The 16,310-nt window shown below is 41.1% G+C and overlaps 1 protein-coding gene across 1 annotated transcript in view; it reads right to left on the bottom strand.

The window, feature by feature from the left end:
* slc1a1 (solute carrier family 1 member 1) overlaps nt 1-12,187 on the bottom strand; it is a 66,233-nt gene extending 54,046 nt beyond the window's left edge. The window contains exon 1 of the mRNA XM_043674280.1: nt 11,963-12,187. Coding sequence (XP_043530215.1) covers nt 11,963-12,053 — 91 coding nt within the window. The 5' untranslated portion in view covers nt 12,054-12,187. The remainder of the gene's footprint in view (nt 1-11,962) is intronic.
* Nucleotides 12,188-16,310: the final 4,123 nt, after the last annotated feature.

Raw genomic sequence — 16,310 nt, 5'->3', positions numbered from 1 at the left:
CACATTGGTACCAATGACATCGGGAGGAAAAGGGATAAGGACCTGAAAAATGAATATAGGGAGTTAGGTTGGAAGCTAGAAGACAGGACACAGAATAATAATCTCAGGATGGCCACCAGTGCCACGTGCTAGTGAGGCTAGGAACAGAGAGTGATTGGGAGGAGTCAATATTGGACTGGGGTGGACAAAGTTAAAAGTCACCTAACACCAGTTTATAGTCCAACAGGTTAATTTGGAAGCACTAGCTTTCGAAGCGCTTCTCCTTCATCAGGTTGTTGCAGGAGCAGGTTCTACCTGGCAACCACCTGATGAAGGAGCAGCGTTTCAACAGCTAGTGCCTCCAAATAAACCTGTTGGACTATAGCCTGCTGTTGTGTGATTTTTTAAGAGAGTGAGTGCAGCTGAACACATGGCTGCAGGGCTGGTACAGGAGGGAGGGCTGGTTCAGATATGTGGATCATTAAGTTACCTTCTGGGGAAGGTGGCCCTATGCAAGGAGGATGAGTTGCAACTGAACTGAAGAGGTACCAATATTCTGGGCGGGAGATTTACTAGATCTCTTTGGGAGGGTTTAAACTAGATTGGCATGGGGATGGGAACCAGAGCTATGGATCAGAGGATGGGGTAGCTGGTAAGCAGGCAGATACAGTGTGCAGAGAGTCTGTGAGGAAGGATAGACAGTTGATAGGACGAAGTTGCAGTCAGTGTTTGAAGTGTGTCTATTTTAGTGCAAGAAGTATCAGGAATAAGGGTGATGAACTTACAGCGTGGATCAGTACTTGGAACTATGGTGTTGTACCCATTACGGAGATTTGGATATCACAGGGGCAGGAATGGTTGTTGGATGTTCCGGGATTTTGATGTTTCAAAAGTAAAAGTATTGGCATTGCTAATCAGGGATAGTATGACAGCTGCAGAAAAGGTGGTCATCGAGGAGGATTTGCTTACAGAGATAGTATGGGTGGAAGTCAGAAACAGGAAAGGAGCAGTCACTTTATTGGGAGTTTTCTATTGACACTCCAATAGGAACAGAGACACGGAGGAGCAGATGGGGAGGCAGATTTTGGAAAGTTGCAAAAGTAACAGGGTTATTGTCATGGGTGACTTAAACTTCCCTAATATTGATTGGAAGCTCCTTAGTGCAACTAGTTTGGATGGTGCAGATTTTGTCAGGTCCAGGAAGGATGCCTGACTCAATATCTAAATAGGCCGACTGGAGGGAATGCAAATTGGATTTGTGCTTGGCAACGAACCAGGTCCGGTGTCAGATCACTCGGTGGGAGAGCACTTCAGTGATAGTGATCACAACTTCCTGACATTTACTATAGTTATGGAGAGAATAGGAGCAGACAATATGGGAAAGTATTTAATTGAGGGAGGGGGAATTACCATGCTTTCAGACAGGAACTGTGGAGCATAAATTGGAAGCAGATATTCTCAGGGAAATGCACAACAGAAATGTGGAGGTTGTTTAGGGAGCTCTTGGTGCGCGTGATGGACAGTTTGTCCCACTGAGGCAAGGAAAGGATAGTGGGATGAAGGAACTTTGAATGACAAGAGACGTCGAACATTTAATCAAGTGGAAGAAGGAAGCTTACTTATGGTTGAGGAAGCAAGATCAGACAGAGCTCTAGACGGTTGCAAGGAAGCCAGGAGGAAACTGAAGAATGGACTTAGGAGAGCTAGAAGGGAGCATGAAAAAGCCTTGGTGGGTAGGGTTAAGGAAAAACCCAAGGTATTCTACATTTATGTGAGGAACAAGAGGATGGCCAAAGTGAGAGTAAGGCCAATCAGGGATAGTGGATGTAACTTGTGCCTGGAGTCAGAGTAGGTAGTGGAGGTCCTTAATGAATACTTTGCTTGATATTCACCAGTGAGAGGCACCTTGTCGTTTGTGAGGAAAGTGTGAAACAGGCTGATACACTCAAACAAGTTCAAACAAGAAGGAGAATGTGCTGGAAATTTTGAAAAACATGAGGATAGATAAATCCCCTGGGCCAGACGGGATATACCCAAGGTTACTAGAGGAAGTGAAGGAAGAGATTACTGCACTTTTAGCGATGATCTCTGCGTCCTCACTCTTGACTGGAGTAGTGCCAAATAATTGGAGGGTAGCAAATGTTATTCCCTTGTTCAGGAAAGGGAATAGGGATAACCCTGTGAAGTACAACCAGTCAGTCTTACATCAGTGGTGGACAAATTATAGGAGAGGACTCTGAGAGACAGGATTTAAGATTATTTTGAAAAGCATAACTTGTTTAGAGATAGTCAGCATGGCTTTGTGAGGGACACATCATGCTTCACAAACTTTATTGAATTCTTTGAGGATGTGACAAAACACATGGATGAAGGTAGAACAGTGGATGCGGTGTATATGGCTTTTAGCAAGGTGTTTGATAAGGTTCCCCATGGTAGGCTCATTCAGAAAGTAAGGAGTCATGGGATACAGGGAAATCTGGCTGTCTGAATACAGAACTGGCTGGCCCATACAAGACAGAGGGTGGTAGTAGATGGAAAGTATTCAGCCTGAAGCTTGGTGACCAATGGTGTTCCGCAGGGATCTGTTCTAGGACCTCTGCCCTTTGTGATTTTTATAAATGATTTGGATGAGGAAGTGGAAGGATGGGTGAGTGAATTTGCCGATGACATGACGGTTGGAGGAGTGGTGGATAGTGTGGAGGGCTGTTGTAGGTTGCAAAGTACAGGATGCAGTGCTGGGCTAAGAAGCGGCAGATGGAGTTCAACCTGGAAAAGCATGAAGTGAATCATTTTGGAAGGTTGAATTTAAATGCAAAATATAAGGTTAAAGGCAGGATTCTTGGCAGTGTGGAGGAACACAGGGATCTTGGGGTCCATGTCATAGATCCCTCAAAGATTGATAGGATTGTTAAGAAGGCGTATGGTATGTTGGTTTTCATTAGCAGGGGGATTAAGTTTAAGAGCCGCGAGGTTATGCTGCAGCCCTATAGAGTCCTGGTTAGTCCACACTTGGAATATTGTGTTCAATTCTAGTCACTTCATTATAGGAAGGATGTGGAAGCTTTAGAGAGGGTGCAGAGATTTACCAGGATGCTGCCTGGACTGGAGGACATGCCTCATGAAGAAAGGTTGAGGGAGCTTGGGCTTTTCTCATTGGAGCGAAGAAGGATGGGAGGTGACTTGATAGAGGCGTACAAGATGATGAGAGGAATAGATAGAGTGGTTAGCCAAAGACTTTTTTCCCAGGGTGGAAATGGCTATCACGAGGGGACATAATTTTAAGGTGATTGGAAGAAGGTTTGGGGGAATATCAGAGGCAGGTTCTTTACACAGAGAGTGGTGGGTGTGTAGAATGCATTGCTAGTGGTGTTGGTAGAGTCAGATACATCAGGGACATTTAAGCGACTTTTGGAGAAACACATGGATGATAGGAACCCACATAGGGTATGTGGGTTAGTTTCATCTTACAGTAGGATAAAAGGTCGGCACAACATTGAGGGCCGAAGGGCCTGTTCTGTGTGGCACTGTCCTAAATGCTCTGTTCTATGTAACATGGTTCCAGCGATGAAGAATTCCAGTTATGAAGGTAAGTGTAAGAGGTTGGACTGTTCTCCTGAGAGAAAAGAAAACTGAGAGAAGATTTTCAAACCCATGGCAGATCTAAAGTGAGTATATAGCGAGAAAATGTCACTACATGTGAAAGGGCACAGAGCTAAAGTATTCACAAAAGGAGAACCAGGGAAAGAAAATTCTCTTAGAAATTCGTTAAGGTCAGAAATGCACAGCCTTGAGAATGTAATGCAGGTGGGTTCAATCAAGACATTCAAGTGGATATTAGACTGTCATTTGAACAGGAACAATATACAGGGTTACAGAAAAAAGGCAGGAGAATGGTACTGAGTGAAATTCTCATTTCAATAGCAAGTGCGGACAGAATAAATGGAATAGCCCCTTCTGTAATAATTCTGTGATTAACTTTCAATGTGGCTTCTGGTGGAAGAGGCTTCACACTGGAAGTACTTTATCATCAAACTAACTCAGAATTTTTCAGAAGAAGTTCTCATCTTGCCCTATATTCTTAAAGTGTGCTTTGAAATGCTTCAATGAAAGTTGGTCGATCTTACCTGTTGGCCACATAACCAGCATAAGGAGCATTTTTCCAAACCTTCACAGGGTAATCTGATATGCTTACAGAAACCAGGCCAGGTATAAATCAAGGGGCTTTTGTTTTCACAGATAGCAAGGAACTAGACTGGCCAACAACAAATATCACAGACTGAACAAAAGCTCACTTTCTCAAAAAACTTTAACAGAAACATACCTTTTTCCACTTGTGGATTGTCTAACATTCTTCATTAAAGTGATTCTATGTACAGTACAATACAGAAACAAAGTATTTGACTGCACTTTCTTTAATAGGTATCTCCAACATTTGGAACCTGTGCTTTTTTTTGTCTCAAACATGACTGAATTGGTGACTTTAAGGCGCAACGTTTTAAAGTACAACCATCACAATAATCTTTTTAATTCCGAATTAGAATATGTGTTGGTTTTAAAAAGAGAGCTCCCTGAGAATGTAAGTTCTGAGCAATATAATTTAGTGACTCTCTGGTGGATCTGAGTGGATCACCTCCAGCCTCATGGGAGATTATGGAATTGACAATTTTTTTGAACTACTTTAGTAACCGCTGGAAATATGAACAAAGAGGATCTAAGTTAGTGTTATCCAGCAGTAATTGCAATATCCGTCAGCACTCCTGCTGATCAAACATATATTCATTCTCCTTTTCATCTTACCATATTGCCAACAAACACACAAAAAAAAATTAAAGTATGCACTGTCCAATTTTAAACATTGAGCTTAAATATCCAATGATATTGTCAATTTATTATTTTTGATTTATTCTTTAGGAACGCAACTAACCAAACTTTTAGGTTCATAATTATTCGAACGTGGCTCATGGTTTATTCGACAACACTATTCTAATCATACATAAGACAAGCCTGCATTTGCTTCAGCTATTTTAAATACATCATTGAGGCAATCATTACTTAAACCATTCTCTTTCCAATGTTTTATTCCACAGTAACAGCAATTAGCTGACTACTTTTCCAATGGAGATATCATATATCTTTGGAGGATCTTTTGATGTTTCAGATGTTGAATTGCATGACAACATTAGCGATATATTTAATGATCAGTGCCATTGCTCTGTGCAACAGAGAATTTCAAAGAGTAGCAGTACTCAGAAAAGAAAATTTTCACTGTTTCTGACTTAACTTATCAACCCTTTATACTTAAATGTTAAGTCATTGTTCTAGATGTCCCTCTGCCTGGAAGATCTTATGGCTTTCACAGTTAGTACTAGTTTTGAAAAGGGCGAAAGTGAGTGAGTGATTGAAAGGGGTGTTCTCTGATTTTGTGTGGGAAATTGTTTTAATTGATTGTCACCAGCAAGACTGAAGCAAATAAATTGTGAGCAGAGGACTGGTTCTTTACAAAATGCATCTAAAAACTAATGCTATTGTATGGTTTATGAAATAGCATATTAAACTTCTTCATCTCCAAAACACTTTTAAATTTAATTTTGTGAAGTCTAATTATTGTACAAATTTGCTAGTGAAATTTACACAAAAAGTCTGCTCTAGTTTATTGTTTGAAGAATGCAAATGTTTTAAAAGGATAATTATTTCTCAATTATTCATAGCATATCAAGCCAAGTTGTGAAATGTTGATTATGTCTAGTTGAATAAAGACTTAATGGGTGAGATTGTGTTGGAATATTTGTGTTAACCTTAAGAAGGGATAATAATGAGTACATATGTGATTAAAAAGGACAACTATATTGTGATTCAGTTAAGTAATTAAACTGATTACTTAAAGCATCCAGCCATCCATTGAATTAGGAAGGTGGCAAGTTGAATTTTGCATGCATTCGGTTTACAAAAAGTCTCGCCTCTAATAGTGATGTGAAGCCTGATGCACTAATCCTATTCTTGGTACAGTTACTTTAATCATGCCTGGTCTGTTTTCTAAATCATAGCTTGGTTTCAGTTTGTTTTGAAGAGTCTGAAGCTCAGAAACAGGCAATTTTGTCGAACATGCCTTGACTAGTATTAATGCTCCATAGAGAAGGCTCTTTCCATTCCTTTTCCATTGATCCTGTCGGCATATCCTCCTATTCCTTTCTCCCTCATGTACTGACCCAGCATAACCTGTAAATTGCCCAATTTCTTTTTCACATGAATGCTTATCTGTGTACATTGAAATTTATGCTGTTTTCTTTCTGAATGTTTCATTAGGTCTCTTCTATGGCCAGGAATGTAGTGGAGGCTGGAAACTTATAGAACATTTAAAAATATTTGGAAAGGTACTTCAAATATCATAACATTCAAGGATAGGGGACGTGTAGGAAATTGGGATTAGTTATAGTTATATTGGTGCAGACTCGATGGGCTCAAGGACCTTTTCTGCACTGCGTGAATCTATGAAACTCTGAAACATTATCTCAGCATCTGTCCTGTTAAGAATCCTGTGCTTCAATAAGATTATCTCTCCTTTTTCAAAAATCCAATAAATACACACCCAAGCTGCTCAATATTTCCTCCTAAGGTAATCCCTTCACCTCAGGAATCAGCCTTTCTCTGAAGTGCTTCCAATGGCAATTTTTTTGTCCACTCACCTAACCTATCTGAGCCCCAGCACTGCTCCCTGTGGAACCCACTAATTACAATTATTAACCTGATAATGATCCACTTATTCTGACCCTCTGTTCTCTGTTTGTTAGCCAATCCTCGACTGTACTAATGTATCACCTCTAACATCATAAGCTATTATCTTCTGCTGTTGTCTTTTAATGTGGCACCTTATCGAATGTTTTCTTTGAAATTTGTACTTAATAACTTTATGTCCTCAAAGTTGTCTCATAAAATTATCAAACACAATTTCCTATTCTGTCTGAAAAGGCATGTAGTGTTGCAAACTAGTGCTCCAAACCTCTTTTATTTGCCATCATATAATCAGATATAATTGCCCTATTCTAACAACTCAAAGACCAGAGTTTTATGTCTTTGGTTATGAGTGCAGGATTGCGCCTCTTCCAAACTTCGTCTTCATGTTTCATACATCTCAGTAGTTGGACGTTCCTCAATTTACTCTGAAAGTCAACAATCACTGCACTTAATGAAGGCTCAATGTATGCCATTTGTTTCAGCTGGACAAAGGAACTGAAGCATACCAGCCATGCATCTGGGTTTTTTGGGGGGAGTGAAAACAGACCCTGCAATCCAACAGAGCACATGAAAAGATGAGTTGGGAAAAAGAGTAGGCCATTTGGGTCCTTGAGCCTCTTTCACATTCAAAACGTTTATGACTGATCTTTCTCCACATTACTCTGACAACCTTTCACCCCTTTGCTTGTTAAGCATCTATCAACCTTTTAAAACATTCAAACACTCTGCTTTCACTGCCCCGTTTTAAGGGAGAGTTTCAAAGACGTGTGACTCTTGGTGAGAAAAGAATTCTCTTTTCCGTTTGTCCTAAACGGATTACCCGTGATTTTTAAATTATGATTTCATGTCACACAGATGTGCAGCATGAAAACAGACCCTGCAATCCAACTCATCCATGCCATCCTAAATTAACCTAGTCCCACTTGCCCACATTTGGCCTATATCCCTCTAAATCCTGAGTCAGCATAGTTTTGGTAGGGGTAGGTCATGCCTCACAAGCCTTACTGAGTTCTTTGAGGATGTGATGAGACAAATTGATGAAGGTTGAGCAGTGGATGTGGTGGAAATGGATTTCAGTAGGGTATCTGATAAGTTTCCCCACGGTAGGCTCATTCAGAAAGTTAGATGGTATGGGAGAAAGGATCCAGAATTGGCTGTCTGAAAGAAGACAGCAAGTAGTAGTTGATGGAAAGTATTCTGCCTGGAGGTCAGTGACCAGTGATGTCCCACAGGGATCTGTTCTTGGGCCTCTGCTCTTTGCAGTTTTTACCAATGACTTGAATGAAGAATTAGAAGGGTGGGTTAGTAAGTTTGCCAATGACAAAAAGATCAGTGATGTTGGAGGTGTGTCAAAGACTGTTGCAGACTACAAGACATTGACAGGATGCAGAGCTGGGCTGAGAAGTGGCAGATGGAGTTCCACCTGGGAAAGCGTGAAGTGATTCATTTCGGAAGGTCGAATTTGAATGCTGAATACAGGGTTCAAGACAGGATTCTTGGCAGTGTGGAGGGACAGTGGGATCTTGATCCCTCAAAGTTGCCACCCAGATTGATAGGGTTGTTAAAAAGCCATATGATGTTTTCGCTTTCATTAACAGGGGGATTGAGTTTAAGAGCAATGAGTTTTTGCTGCAGCTCTCCAAAACTCTGGTTAGACCACACTTGGAATACAGTGTTCAGTTCTGGTCGTCTCATTATAGGAAGCATGTAGATGCTTTAGAGAGAGTGCAGAGGAGATTTACCAGGATGCTGCCTGGATTGGAAGGCTTGTCTTATGGAGAGAGGTTGAGTGAGCTAAGGCTTTTCACACTGGAGAGAAGAAGGAAGAGAGGTGACTTGATAGAGGTGTACGAGGTAATGAAAGGCATAGATAGAATAGATAGCCAGAGACTTTTCCCCAGGGCAGAAATGTCCGTCATGAGGTGGCATAATTTTAAGGTGATTGGAGGAAGGTATAGAGGGCGATGTCAGAGGTAGGTTTTTTACACAGAGTGTGCTGGGTGGGTGGAATGCACTACCAGCAGTGGTAATGGAGTCAGAGACACTAGGGACATTAAAGCAACTCTTGAATAGGCACATGGACAGTAGTAAATTGAGGAGTGTGTAGCTTAGGTTGATCTTAGTTTAAGATAAATGCTTGGCATAACATTGTGAACCAAAGGGCCTATACTGTTCTTTGTTCTAAACCCTTCCTATTCATGTACCCATCCAGATGCCTTTGAAATGATGTAATTATACCAGTCTCCACCACCTCCTCCGGCAGCTCATTCCGCACGTATACCACTCTTTCTGTGAAAAAAGAATACTCTTTATGTCCCTTTCAAATATTTCTCCGCTCACCTTAACCCAGTAGTCCTGTAGTTTTGGACTTTCTCGCTATTGCCCTGAAGCATCCCTCCCTAAATTTGTATTCCATTCCCCTTTGCAATAATAACATAAGTTTAGCTTTCTGAATAACCTGCTGTATCCATATATGAACCCTTTTCAATTCATTCATCGAAACATCCCGATACCTCCCCAACTCAGAGCTCTGCAATCTCTCACCATTTCGATAATATGCTTCATTTTTATTCTTTCTGCTAAAATGGATAATTTCAAATTTCCCTACTAGTTCTTTGCCCACTTATTTAGTTTATTTAGAGACTCAAACATAGAAAATAAGAGTTGGAGTAGGACATTCAAGCTTTTGGGCCTGTTTCACATTCAACAAGTTCACAACTGAACATCAAAATCAATCCCCTGTTCGAGCTTTCACTCCATACCCTTTGGTCCCTTTAGCCCAAAGACCTACATAGATCTACTTCTTGAAAATAATCAATGTTTTAGCATCAACTGCTTTCTGTGACAGAGACTTCCATGGACTTACCACTCTCCGGATAAAGAAATTTCTCCCCATCTCAGACCCAATGACACAGTCCTGTATACTTAAACTGCACCCCCTGCCTCTGGACTCCTAGGTGATCAGGAACATCATTGCTGACCTAATCTAGGCCTGTTAGAATGTTTTGGTTTCTGTGAGAGATCCCATTCTCATTCTAAACTACAATAAATATAGTCCTGTCATTCAGGAATCAGTCTGATGAACCTTTGTTGCTCCCTCTGTAGCCAGAACATCCTTTCTCAGATAAGGAGACTACAACTGCATTCAATACTCCGGTGTGGTCTCACAAAGACCTTGTATAATTGCAGCAAGACATCCCTACTCCTGGACTCCAATCCTCTCATTATGAAGGCTAACATACCATTTGTCTGTTGCACCTGTGATACTTATGTTCAGCGACTGTGTACGAGAACATTCTGATCTCGTTGCACCTTTACCTTTCCAAATCAGTCACCATTGAGATTGACAGTCTGCCTTCCTGTTTTTGCCACCAAAGTGGATAACCTCACATTTATAGACATTGTACTTCAAATGCCAGACACTTACTCACTCACTCAACTTGTCCAAACCACAATGAAACATCTCTGCATCCTCTACAGCTCACCCTCCCACTCAACTTTCTATCATCTGCAAACTTGGAGATATTACATTTAGTTCCCTCATCTAAATATTTAATATATATTATGATATATGCACATCTGGCCCACCAAAATGTTAATTTGTCTCTGATTTAGACGTAGTCTTGCCTGCTGATTTTAAAAAGGCAGTTCACTGTGACAATGTATCAAAATTAAAATGCAGGGTTAATGCTGTTACAAGTTTAACTTAGGCACTAAATTAATATTATGTTAACAATACTTAAAGTAGATATGAACTGGGACCAATACACTGTCATGACTCTTCCACTGCTCTCAGAAAAAAGGCTTGGCTGGTTGCTTTATGTTGCTCACGAATGAGTAAAGCCATCAGTTTAAGAAAATGGTGTTGATCGCCCACACAAGGAAGACAAAGGCCACATAATGACAGTTATCAGCTGAAGTAATTGCTATAGTGATATATTCTAAGAAGAAAGTCAATGGATGTTTAAGGAATAAATGCTGTAGTGAATGATGAATGGATCACATCAAGAAAGTGCCTACCATAACAGAGAAGGAGCAATACATGTAACACATTAGCACATTAAGACTATTTTTGCAGAATCACATTGGATGAAAAATTCTAAACAAAAAAGTTTGCAAAAAGGACATCTTGGGAGAAAATTACAATGCTTAAAATATTAAAAATGTTTAAAATTAATTTAAATGTAATAATAGATACAAATTTATAATGTCTTTAATTAGCAAATGAAAATTTGTTTTACAGGTTAAGAGGTCATCAACTGAATTATTAACTCTGTTCGTGCTCCACAGTTGCTGTCAAATGTGTGAAATATTTTCAGCATTTTCTAATTTTTATTTCAGGTTTCCAGCAACTGTTATATTTTGCTTTTTGTACTCGCTGCTTCACAGATGAGTTTTGAGGAAATTAATACATTCTAATAAAATAATTTAATGTGTTTCTCACCTTGCTTTTTACAGTCCCCTTTGGGCAAGCCCTGTTGGTCAAATTAAGCTTTGTATTCTCTATCTCAGTAAGAGCATTCAATAAAGGCAAAGTTTCTTCTGCCAGCAAAAGATGTCACAAAAATAGTACTGATAAAACAGACCGTCCAGCCATTCTTAACTAATTTATCTAGAAATACAAACCTCCACTACAAATCCCAGCAATTTCTTAAATGATCCTAGGGTTCATGCTACCTTCTCTGGAAATTAATTCCACGTGTTAGACAGACAATATAGTAATCCATACCAACTCCTGCAAATCTGGTGTATCAGGGCATCAGAATGGAAGAAGGTTTTGTTTTGCAATCTGTGAATGTGACTTGATGTAACCAAGTAAAAAGTGTGGGGAAAATCACAATAAAAGGGGGGAATAAAACATGGGTACTTATCAACTAATAGGAACTTTACTGGGTATAAAAACTGTAACATTTACTGACATGATCAGGGTACTTTAGTTCCAGTGAAACATGTTCCACAATAAGGAATTACTTTCGGGCAGTTTATTTTATGCAGTACTAAAAGAGACAGCGTTAATGGTATTCTGCATCTGTAATTTGGTAAAACCAGCAATTTAAGCATCCACTTCAAAATGAGGTGTGCTAGAACGATGTTAATATAAACAGAGATCTTAAAACTAATAGAATGTATTCAATTTAATATGTTCCTTTACATATTAATCATTTACCAGAAGCAATCTATTATGTTACAAAGCAGCAACCATCGTAGAAGACAACAAAAGGATTCGGGAATGCACAGATTCAATGCTTACCTAAGACTACAGCGAGAATTGTGCTCATGAGCAACCAGTTCTTCCTCAACACAGCTCTACAATCACATCTTTTTGTGGATTTCTTCCCCATGTTTGTTTGTTGGTTTAAATTCAAAGAAACAGATTAAAAATACATGTGTGCATGCACACACACACACTCACACACATAAACACCAAAAACAGTGCTGAAGTCAGTGCGAAATGCTGCTGCCTTCACTTCACTGCACTGTGTTCCGTCACTGCAGACAAATCCATACTCGAGCCACTACATGCACTCAGTTGTAACTAAGTACCACCCCTTCTGAATGCAGTGAGAGCAACCGAACAATGGCTACCATTAAAACATAGAACTATGTTTTTTTCAAAACAAATGGCCTGTCCATCGTTTAACCATGGATTCAGCACCCAGTGAAGATTCTGCTCTGATAGAATCGAGCCCTCAATCACTGCCATAAAAATTCTCATGTAAATTTCATTGTAAATCATAAAATTAAAATGATTTATATTAAATGAAAAAGGGTCCTTTTAAAAGGAAAATTTGATTTCTCTGCTTACTACAATGTATTTGTTAAAAAAAAGTAAGCTGTTTATGTATCCAACATAACATTTTTATGAATTATCAACGTTGGGAAAATTTTATGAAATATATTTGAAATAAGAGTGAAATTGATCTCAAGCCTGTTTAAATAAATGCAGCACTGTACAGTGAAGTTGATTGCATATTTCAGCCAAAATGTGAGAATCTCACTCAGAATCAACTTTAAATCTCGAGTTTGTTTTTGTTCAAAATTATATTGTTTTGTCCCTCTCATGCCAAAGGCAAAATCTCCATTAAATCATTATCGTGAATTACAGTTTATGTGTGAGGGTGTGACATATCAAAGATTGACTCACCTAGCCTTAACGAAAGCTTCTGAGAGAACTACTGATTTTGAAAATGTTACTTTTTATTAAGTGTCAGTAGGTTTCAAAATAGCAATGAATTTCATTTCTAAAGCATCCAAGCTCGTAGGATTTAGCCATCTATCACAGAAGCAAGCATCAGAAAGTGGTTCAACAAAGAGAAGTTACTTGTTATAGTGATAAACATCGAACAGAAATTACAGTGGTAAAGAACTTGCCTTCTTATCAGAAGCTGAAACATTCTGAATTACAGGACTGGCAGTCAATGCACTTCTTTGCTTCAGTTGGACAGTTCTCAGTCTGGTTTTGAGATTATAGGGAAGTACTACTGGAAATATTAATGGTACATAATAATAGAATGCATCACTAATGCAAAAAACAGCAGCCATGTTCAGAGATACTGGAGTGAGATTCAACTGTCCAAAGAAGGTAAATGTGGGTATGTGCACGGCATTAAATCTCTTAGAAGTGATACGTGCTTCGGATCCCAACATCATCTTGGTTTCATCTATACTAACTGCTGTGTACATACCGCCTCAGGCAAAGGTTGAGGAAGCTCTGGATGTGCTGTACTCCACCACTAACACCCTGGAGACAGAACACCCCACGGCCCTGTTTATTATAACTGGCGATTTCAATCAAGCCAATCTAAGGAAGATATTGCCCAAGTACCACTGAACATTATCTGCCCCACTGGGGGCCTGAACAGTTTAGACCACTGATACACCACTGTGAAAGATGCTTACCACTCCACCCCCTCATTTTGGGAACTCCAACCACCATGCCATGCTTCTTCTCCCGGCTTACAGACAAAAGCTCAAGCAGGAGGCCCCTCGTGGATACAGGTCCAGTGCTGGTTGGAAGGGGTAGAGGATCAACTCCGGTGCTGTCTGGAATCGGCTGATTGGGCTGTGTTCAAACAGGCCGCAGGTACCTTGGATGAGTACGCCACCACCGTCACAGACTTTATCAGCAAGTGTGTGGAGGACTGCATACCGAGGAAGGCAATCCGGGTGTTCCCCAACAGGAAACCCTGGATGAATCAGGACATACAGAACTGGCTAAAAACCAGGCGTGAGGCCTTCAGATCAGGAGACCCACTCAAATATAAGGAATCCAAGTATGACCTTCACAGAGCCATTAAGACAGCCAAGGACCAATACCGATCCAAACTAGAGACCCAGACAGACACCCGGCAACTATGGCAGGGACTGAATGACATCACAGGTTCAAAACAGAGACAGTGCAATTTGGCGAACCTATCCCAACACCATGGATGGCATGGTGGCTCAGTGGCTAGCACTGCTGCCTCAAAGCACCAGGGTCCCAGGTTCAATTCTAGCCTCGGGTGACTGTCTGTGTGGAGCTTGCATATTCTCCCCGTGTTTGTGTGTGTTTCTTTCCACAATCCAAAGATGTGTAGGTCAGGTAAATTGCCCATAGTGTTAGGTGTGTTAGGCAGAGGGAAATGGGTCTGGGTGGGTTACTCTTCAGATGGTTGCTGTGGATTTGTTGGCCTGAAGGGCCTGTTTCCATACTGTAGGGAATATTAAAAAAAAAGTCACTGCATCAGAGGTCAGATCAGTTTTCCTCCATATGAATCCAAGGGAAACGATGGGACCAGGCAGAGTATCAGGCCGTGCAGTTAGAGTATGTGCATGTCAACTAGCAGAGGTCTTCTCGGACATCTTCAACCTCTACCTGCAGCAGGCCCCTGTCTCTGCCTGTTCCAAGAGGCCAACATCATCCCTGTGCCGAAGAAGACTCATGCAGCGTGTCTCAATGACTACCGCCCAGTGGCCCTAACTTCGGTGGTCATGAAGTGATTTGAAAGGCTGGTCATGGCATTAATCAATTCCAGCCTCTCCACTACTCTTGACCCACGCCAATTGGACCAACGGATCCACATCAGATGCTGTATCACTTGCCCTCCATTCCTCCCGAGAACATCTTGGCACCAAGAGCAGCTACATAAGAATCCTATTCATTGACTACAGTTCAGCCTTCAACATTATTATCCCCTCGAAACTGACCACTAAACTTAGTGATCTTGGACTCAGGCCCACGCTCTGCAACTGGATCCTCAGTTTCCTGACCGACAGGCCACAATCAGTGAAAATTGGGGACAATATTTCAACATCACTAACACTCAACACTGGAACCCCCAAGTGGTCCATATTCAGCCCCATACTGTACTCGCTGTATACCCATGACTGCATCGCCAAATACCAGACTAATGCCATTTACAAGTTCGCTGATGACACCACAATAGTCGGTCGACTCTCAGATGGTGACGAAACAGACTACAGATGGGAGATGGAAGTCCTGGAAAAATGTTGTGCGGAGAACAACCTAGCGCTCAATGCCGGCAAAACCAAGGCACTCATTATTGACTTTCGGTGGGATGTTACTCATGCCCCCCCTACACATTAACAGCACAGAGGTGGAATGAGTGGAGAGTGTCAAGCTCCTGGGAGTGGTCATCCACAACAAGTTTTCTTGAACTCTTCATGTGGACACACTGGTTACAAAGGCCCATAAACATCTCTTCTTCCTTAGGCAGCTGAGGAAATTTGGCATGACGGTGAATACCCCTGCCAATTTTTATAGGTGTGCCATCGAGAGCATTCTGTCTGGATGGCAACTGTACCATTCAAGATCGGAGATGGTTATAGAGAGTGGTGAACTCAGCCCGGACAATCACAAAGGCCAACCTCCCATCTATAGAATCCATCCACCAGGCCCGCTGTCAAGGAAAGGCTGCCAGCATTCTCAAAGATTCATCCGGCAACATGGTGGCTCAGTGGTTAGCACTGCTGCCTCACAGCACCAGGGTCCTGGGTTCGATTCCCACCTGTCTGTGTGGAGTTTGCACATTCTCCCAGTGTTTGCGTGGGTTTCCTCTGGGTGCTCTGGTTTCCTCCCACAATCCAAAGATATGCAGGTCAGGTGAAATGGCCATGCTAAATTGCCCACAGAGTAAGGTACGTTAGTCAGGGGTAAATATAGGGTAGGGGAATGGGTTTGGGTGGGTTTCTTTTCGGAGGAGCTGTGTGGACTTGTTGGGCCAAAGGGCCTGTTTCCACACTGTAGAGAATCTAATCTAATCATCCCACCCTGGCAATGTTTTTCTAAAACCATTACCATCGGGGAGAAGGTACAGAAATCTGAACACACGGACTAGCTGGTTTTGCAACACTTTCTACCCTACTATTGTTAGAATACTGAATGGACTCACAAATTCTTAACATTCGCTTGTCCCTGTGTTTTTGTTTTTGCTGCTCTTTACCTATTATTTGCAATCTATGCTACTTAACTCTGTGATCTGCCTGTATTACTCACAAGACAAAGCTTTTCACTGTGCCTCAGTACACATGATAATAAATTCAACTCATCTGGTTTTGCAGCCAAGAAGGGACCTCCCTTGGACATTCTGAGATCTGGT

The sequence above is a fragment of the Chiloscyllium plagiosum genome, chromosome 2 (assembly GCF_004010195.1).
Source record: "Chiloscyllium plagiosum isolate BGI_BamShark_2017 chromosome 2, ASM401019v2, whole genome shotgun sequence".
Lineage (NCBI taxonomy): Eukaryota > Metazoa > Chordata > Chondrichthyes > Orectolobiformes > Hemiscylliidae > Chiloscyllium > Chiloscyllium plagiosum.
The sequence above is the reverse complement of the archived record's forward strand: the minus strand, read 5'-3'. Positions and strand labels throughout refer to the sequence as shown.